At 43.0% G+C, this 8,313-nt stretch overlaps 1 protein-coding gene across 1 annotated transcript; it reads left to right on the forward strand.

Annotated features, from left to right (window-relative positions):
* Positions 1–2,950: 2,950 nt before the first annotated feature.
* On the forward strand, positions 2,951–6,137 carry TMEM100 (transmembrane protein 100). The gene is given in 3 exon segments (XM_032498455.1): positions 2,951–3,441; positions 4,915–5,161; positions 5,163–6,137. Coding segments are annotated over 2 exon segments (405 nt in total). The 5' UTR covers positions 2,951–3,441; positions 4,915–4,978; the 3' UTR covers positions 5,385–6,137.
* Positions 6,138–8,313: the final 2,176 nt, after the last annotated feature.

Genomic DNA, 8,313 nt, shown 5'->3' on the forward strand with positions numbered 1-8,313 from the left:
GAGACTGCCCACGCAAGGCGCCAAATACTATTCCGCCATCAATCCTTTTCTTCTTTTATTCCTCTCATTACTTACATATTATGGTGAAAAAAAATTAGTTTGCTTTCTCACTCCCCCCTTTCATACTCCCCCCACTCCACAGCCTCCTAGAAGTACAGAATAAGGGTTACAAATTCTTTTCTGCAGGTTAACAGTGTTACAGAGGGATAGGATCAGAATGGTGGCTTTGGTTAGGGAAAAACCTTGAAAATGAAAGCCTGAATGAGGATACAAAGAAAGAAAAACAAAGGAGGACACTTTCCAAACTTGGTTCCCTTTAAAAAAAAATAAAGTGGATTGTATTTGTCATAGAAGAAAATAACAGTAGCGCTTAAGGGATTTCCTCTCACCAATTTTTCTCCGGTCCCTTAATTGTGTGTAAGCCTGTTGAGTACTTTGTTCACGGTCCCTAGTGCAGCGATTTGCATCCCCCTCTCTGGGTAGCTGTTGGCCAGAGCTGGCAGCTGTCTCAGTCCAATTCTGGCTGGGAAAGGTAAGGATCTTTGCCTTGGTTTTTGAAAGATCTGGGAGGGAAATGTTAAATGTCTACGGAGGGGTGGGGTGCGGTGGGGGGAATATAGATTTCATTCATGAATTGGAAGCTTTCTGAAAAGTTCTCTAAGCTTAAAGGAATCTTCTGGAGCCATGTGTTTAAAAAGAACCAGAAAGATTTCCTCTCCCTTCTGAAATAAGGCTGGCAGAAAGCAAGCTGGTTGCATTGTGGATGAAATTTTGCATTTGTGGGCAGGTGTCCCTTAAAGCATTCCGAGGAGTGTTTAATATCTTATAGACACGGAGAGGAGGAGTGGGGGAATCATTCAAAGACTTCAGGGGTTGATCACTAGGAATTATCTTTGAATTTTAACTTGAAGATGGAAAAGTCACTTAAAACTGCAGGCGTTCAAGGGTATAATGAGAGTTATCTGTTCTTTAGATACAATTTCTTCTTTATGCCTAAGCTTTCTACTTCTCTGTATTTATCAGTACAAACATCAGCTGTCTACTTAGAGTCTGGGGATGCGCATCTGTGTAGTGGGGCAGATGTGCACACTGTTAAGAAGAATTAAGGTGAATGTAGCATCTGAAGCCTGAAAAGGCTAAAGAAAGCTTTGGTATTAGGAGCAATAATGACAGACCAGCTGTGCTCCCAGCACACAGATACATTCACTGCCCCTCATTATGAATTCAGCCAAAAGCTCACTGTGGGAAAAAGGTGCCTCCGGCTTCTGTCTGGAATAAGTTCAAATCATCTACCTCTGCCTTTGGCAGTGGGGGAACATGATCTTCAACAGGCTAAGGTGATATTCAGAGCTTCAGTGAGGTTATTGGATTATTTGGCAGATGGGGAAGGGGCCCCTGCTAGGAAGCAGAGAGGAATTGCCTCCAAAGGCCGCAGTTCCCAGTGGGAAGACTGGTGCTCTCATAAGGAGCTTGGCAAGAACCTCTGATTATGTAACTAGTGGCCCCCGTATCCCCATCTTCCCAGGGCTTTGCTGGCAAGTGCTGAAACATGCTGGTTCTAATTATCCCCTATCTCAAACACCAGGTGACAGCACTCCTCCTGGATGATGGCTGTGTCCCTTTACACCCCCGTTTTAGACGTTCAAGGATAGTGATGGCCAGAAGCCCACCAGGCACTCATCCTCCTCAGCAGGCTAGGCTCCCCGCACTTAGCCAGGATATAGGAACTTTCCAACTTCAATTTTTTTTTTTTTTTTAATGATGAAGCCCTCTCTCTGGTTTCCATCCTAGAAAAACGGACTTCTGGACCCTCTCCTTTTATGACAATATCACCAAGGTACTGTTACTGGACAAGGTCAGAAAGAGCAGACCATTGTGGAATGGAGGAGAGATGTCAGAATATCCATGCCCTCTGTCAGAGCTAGACAAAGCGAACAACTCAAGAGAGAGAAGAAAACAAATCTCTTTCAAGATTTAATTTATACTTGTAGTATTAATTATATCAATTGGGAAAAAGTTATTCAAACTTGAACAGATTAAAAAATAGAGGATGGATAACTTTTAGCTACAGAAGTATAGGAACGAGCTTAAGTTGTCACCCAGTATTATCTCATTTCCCCCCAGGAAGACAATCTGGGGCTTTAAATTTTTAAATAGCTTATTTGTAAGAAAGTCTAAAGCTCTAAGTCCATCGGAGCGAGGGAGTGGGAAATAGACCTTTAACTTTATTGTTTGAGAGTGTGACATATCAAGCCATATATGTTTGAATGTTTCAAATGTCTTGCTCCTGAAAATGGGTCAGAGAGCAGCAGATTGGCATCAGACAGGAGTTTGCTACAGATCTGCTAAATCAGAATCTACATTTAACAAGTTCCCCATCTGATTTAGGTGCCCATTAAAGGCTAGCATTCAAACCAAAGGTTTCTCTTTTTCTGTGTGACCTTTGTCAGATTACTTAACCTCTCTGAGCCTCATTTATAAATTATTTATACACTCATTTGTAAACCAGTGAGAATTCATGTTAATGCATGCACCTTGCATGTGCCATGCGCATAATAGATGCTCTGTAAATGACAGCGATGGTGATGATGATGATTTCGGCATCACCAAAGTCACTCACTTCCTAGCATGAGTAATCATCCTGTTTAGATCAGGATGACTGGTTTTCCCCCTTAACCACAAATATTTGTATCTCCCACCCTCTTTCCTAAATGAATTAGCATCAAATAAGGGGGATTTTAAGAAAGTTTTCTATGACCAGCACACATATATGAATAAATAATTCTTGGGAAACCTAGGAACATGGGTTTCTGCTGGTTTAGAGGCTGGATTCAGCTGCCCGATGACTTCACAGCTGTTCCTGATGCCCTAAAAGCGTCTGTCCCTTCGGCTGTGTCCCCTCCACTGGATCTGCAACGCTGACTCGGGGATTTTCTTATGAAAATGCCTGCTGGGTGGGAGGAAGATCTGGAGGTTGGCTGGGGAAAAAATGAGTAACGCAAAGCGGTGTACTCAGTAACTGCTGCAAGAGAAATAAAAGTAAAAGCTGGCTTCTGTCTCTGGGGACTCTAGAGTGATTCTGACTTATCAAGTCTCTGAGTAGAGCTGGGGGAAGCCAAAGCAAAGAACGAAGGAAAAAAAAAAAAGTGGCAGGGAGGGGCAATCCGGCAGGGGAGGAAATAAAAAGAGAGAGAGGGAAAGACAAGCGTCATTTAGGAAGAGGTAGAGTCGAAGAAAGAGCTCCGGGATCTAAAGCCAACTGTATAGTCCAGTGTTTTCTGTCTTTTCTTTTCCCCAGAGGAGAGCCTCGTGCTGTCAATTTATTAACAGACGTGCTGTTACAAGCGCTCTTCCCAGAAGTTGCCGGAGGAGCTCACAGGCTGCGGTTCCCTCTCTCCCAAGTCCAGTGGTCTCCCTGGTCATGGATTGCATCTGTCGGAGGTATGTGTAAGTAAGTCGTTTGGGGACAGAGCCGAAGTCTCATCTTTAGTGTGAAGATTTTTTTTTTCTTTCGGACAGAATCTCAAATATCCTTTTACTGGCCTAGCCAGTATTTAGGTATCATGGAACAGCAGTGATTAATTTGGTGACTGAAAATTACATGCAAATAGGCAGCTCTTAACTTTTAGCTTCGTTGCCCAGGGTGTGATATTTTGACTCCCCCAGGGCAAGGGAGAACCTATGTGGTTTGATTTGGGGTTGAATTAGTTTTCAGTGGATGCTTAGTATGATCAAAATACTCATCTCACTGAAACTGTCTCCAGTATCTTCCTTTAAATGCTTTCAGTAACTGTAACGGCTCAGCCCTTTAGCTGCTAGATCACTTCTCTAGGACAAAAGAGAATGACTGACCATGTCTGAGCAAGACAAGAGTGTTCCCTGATTTCTCACAGATGGCATTTCAAACAGATGCTTTTGAACAAGGGTCTCAGATTTCATCCTGAAATGTTCAGGTTCAAAATGTCTAGAAAGGTGCATCTCAGCAAGTTTTTGTATACAGAAGCATGGTGTAAAAATGAACTTGTAAATCTTTATTGAAAATCGAGTATGCTTATTTTTAAAAACATGTCGTGGTACAGATAATATCAAAACTCCTTGTTGAGTTTATTGGGAAACTTATGAACTGCCAGCTAATTACTTAACAGTTGATTTTATCTTTATCATAAAAGAGCACAAAATTATGTCCTATGAAGTTGTTGAAATGTTTTTTCCTATTTTTTCCTTTTCAAATGGATCAGAGGATATTGCTACATTTTGGATCACAAATCCTAACCTTACTGTCACTGAATTTTTGCCAAACTGTGCCCCCACCGTGGACCCAGGATGCGTGTTGCACTGTATTTGATAGTTACCCCAATAAAGACTTGCTGACTGTCGACTGATGTAAAAGAACATCATTTGTACGCTGGCTGCTGATTTTGACATTGATTTGATGCACAGTGAATGGGCGACAGTTTGGAAAGAATGCATGTTATGCCCGGAAACATTGGCAGAGTCCAAGGTGCTGTGAGTGTGGAACGGACTGTGCAAAGTGCCGTTTATAACGTGTTCTCCTCTTGAATGAGGCTGATTTTGGAATAGGATTGAGGCTTTTCTGTGTGTTTGGAGGAAAGAGAAGCAATAGACAAAGCAGAGAAGCTTGTAAAACATTTGTAGACCGCCAGAGTGTATTAAGTGCTGTAAAGTGCTTCCTGCTTTTTGTATCTTCCCTTTCTTTATGGTTTTTCTGCTTTATGTCACTTTCTGCCCAACACAAAGAGAAGGCAAACAATCAGGGAAAAAATATTAAAGTTGATTTTCACGTGCATCCATGCCTCCTAGAAAAGAACACAGTGGTGTTTCCCCCAGCTCTCTACTCTGACTTGCAGGGCTCACTCTGATGCATTTAGCTGACATCTCCTGTCTTCTCCACAGCTTTGGCCCTGGTGAGACGGCCCAGGTTAGTCTGTGAACTCAGCTAGGAAACGCCACTGTAAAAATGACCGAAGAGCCCGTTAAGGAGACCGTGGGAACCCCAAAGTCCCCCAAGCCAGGGACAATGGAGAAGAGCCCTAACAGAGAGGTAGTGGTCACCATGGTTCCCCTGGTCAGTGAGATTCAGCTGACGGCCGCCACGGGGGGCGCCGAGCTCTCCTGCTACCGCTGCATCATCCCCTTCGCCTGTGGTGGTCCTCATCGCCGGGATCGTGGTCACGGCCGTGGCTTACAGCTTCAATTCTCATGGCTCCATCATCTCCATCTTAGGCCTGGTCCTTCTGTCGTCAGGACTTCTTTTGTTAGCCTCCAGCGCCCTGTGCTGGAAGGTGCGACAGAGGAGCAAGAAAGCCAAGAGACGGGAGAGTCAGACGGCTCTCGTGGCAAATCAGAGAAGCTTGTTTGCTTAGGACTGAATGAGACCAAACGGGGTGTGTGGCCTGAAAAGCCTACTCTCACTTGATCAGCCAGTGCGTCCAGGGCTGGTGTGGCAGAGGATGGACTTGCATTGCCACAGACGAGAGGCATGGGGGTGCCTTGGGGGTGGAGGGGTTCTCGTCTGGTGTCTTCTTTCATGACAAACTTAATTCTAAGGGCTATTTCTGAGACTGAAAAATCAACTTTTTCTCTACATTAAACGTTTTAGGGGTCACGGGAGGTACGTGGCCTTAGACAACGTCTGATTCACCTTGGAAAGCAGGCAAGAGAAGATGAAAAGATGGACAGTTCTAGCACACCAGCGACCTGCCTCCAGAAGAAATAACCCACACTTTTAAGATGCTGTATCATAAAGACATTCTGCTGAGGGTCTAAGCTGCCTTGAACTTTGCACACTCCTATGAAATTCTGTGATAATTTTTTTCCCAGTAAGTTGATTTCCTGGCAACTGTTTTATTTTTCACTCTCAGTAACTCATCACTGGTGGTACTTTTCTTGAAGAATAACCTAATATTTTTTATGTTTTAACATTGGACAGTTTTTAGATGATTGTCATGATAAGTCAGAAGTTAAAAAAAGGTGAAAGGTGTAGCTACTAGGTGACATGGGGGGATAAATTAATATTAAAGTAATCCAATATCGCACTTTTGATGATTTTTATATTAAAGTTTAATGTACATTTCATTCAAAATAATAAATACTCATTGCTGCTGAAACTTCTTAAATGCTTGCTCCTGCTTAGCTCTTGTTACTGCGAGTCTAAGCTGCCCGTCTTCCTTGCCTCGTTTGCGACGTCAAGTGTATTTTTCTCAAATGCACACATTGCTTCTTCCTAACTTAATGAAAAGATTTTTATTTTTATCACATCTTTTTCTTTCATGACTTCTGAAGAACAATATTAATTATATTTACTATAGTCAAAAAGTTTTCTATGCCATTACAGTTAGGAAATCAATGCCTGGGGTCAGGAATTTTATAATATGTTGTTAAATGTGGGTGAGATATTTATCGAATGTTTTGAATATTGTCAAATATTTGCTTGACATATTTTTGAGCACCAGCTATATGCCCGGCACTGTGTGGCTTCACAGGCTGCTTAAATGAATTAGTTCTAATAGGATGCAAATGAGGTTACTGCTTGAATTCTGTGGATATTTAACTGTTCTTCAGAAAGCTAGGATGCTGCCCCAGAACTCAAGCCAGAAATATCCCTGGTTCATGACTTCCCTAGAGTGGGAAGATAAGCATGAAGCGTTTCTTAATCCTTGGAAAAACAAAGCAAAACAAAACAAACCTAGCATAGCATTTCCAAGAAAAGGCAATCTCTCAAGGACTTTAATTAAATATGGCAGGAGACCTCGGGCACTGACTGCTCCCTGGCGTGCAGGTAGTATTGTTAAGGGGAGACACCTTACTGACCTAGGTTCTCCTGGCTTTGAAGGTCAGATGGTGAAAGCCTGGAGTTGTTGAATACCAGAGGGTACCCTACCATTATCTTAAACATGCAGTTCAACACTCCTCTGGACCAAATGCAAGTGTATGGCCTCGTGTGTATTACAGTGGGAAGGAGACTGTGCTTTGACATGCCCTTTTTTTTTTTTTTTTTTTTTTTTCCTGTTCAAAGACATTCAAAATCTCCCCATTGCTTGGTGAAGAAATTTCTCAGGCAAGTGTTCAAGGTTTGCCACTGTCTGATCCAAACAGATGTCTCCAGCTTTCCAACTCAAAAACTCAAGAGTTAGCCAGACCAGACGATTCACCAATTCCTGGGTCAGGCTTCAGTTTTCCCACCTCCATGGATGTCCAAGCTTCCTTTTTCCCTCCTGCATAATGCCAGGAGGGAAATTTTCCTCTCCAACTCAATCACATCCAAACCCTTCTTCTCATCAGAGCACCAGCTTAAATGCAGCCTCTTCCTAGAGGTTCCCATTTATCTGTATAACTGCTCCTTCAAAAGTCTCTTTCCATTCATTCTCTAATGACAACTTTCATTTTCTACCATGTTAGTGCCATAAATGTTTTATCTTCTTCCAAAGCTAAGCAAAGGAAAAACTTCAGTTCTCAAATCTCCCAAAATAGGCCATTCTCCTCCACCCGGCCTCCACTGTAAGCGATGGGTCTAGGTGAGTATTTTCTGTCTTGTTTCTACTTTGTACTTAGCTAGCCAGCAGGGCCTACCCTTCCAAATGCTTGAAAAGTAAACTCATGAATTATTTCAGGCCACCAGGGGGCCTCATGCTGCTACCTGAGAGCCCCAAAAGCAACCCCATGGAATGACTCAAATATAAGGACTGAAATAGGATCCCACTGGAAATAGCAATCTCTCTCCTAGATGCGAGAAGCTGAAGATTTTCCGCTGAGCCCACCTCTACCCTCCTCTCTAAGCCACTTCACAATGGCTATTTCTGGGTTCTCCCAGGAAGTACAGGAAGGTCTCACCCTGGCAAGGGAGCCTCCAGGCACATTAAAAGGTGTATGTGTCTGCAAAGCTGTAAGGCACAGAGACAGTCTTATGCCCTATGACTCCCAACTCCCACGAGAAGAAACCCAGACTTGAATCATCATCGTAACTCAATTATCTTGTAACATGTGTCTTTATTTCCCGAGGTTTGTCTTTACAAATGGTTTGATGATCTAGTGATAAGCAGGTGTTAAATGCATGCATAAGCATGATACAGGCATATATGTATTGAAAAGATAACCTGGTCCCACCTTAGAGCATCAGAAACAAGCTGTGTCACCTGGCAGGTGGCTGAGGCCAGATAAGCCCAGGAGAACCAGATAACAAATCCTCAAACCTACCTCTCTGTTCCACCATCATCCCTGAGAGAGAGAGACAGACAGACAGACAGAGATACTGGTCTCCTGAGAAGTACTGTATTACGATTTTGAACTAGGAAG

The sequence above is a fragment of the Camelus ferus genome, chromosome 16 (genome assembly GCF_009834535.1).
Source record: "Camelus ferus isolate YT-003-E chromosome 16, BCGSAC_Cfer_1.0, whole genome shotgun sequence".
In the NCBI taxonomy this organism is placed as follows: Eukaryota; Metazoa; Chordata; class Mammalia; order Artiodactyla; family Camelidae; genus Camelus; species Camelus ferus.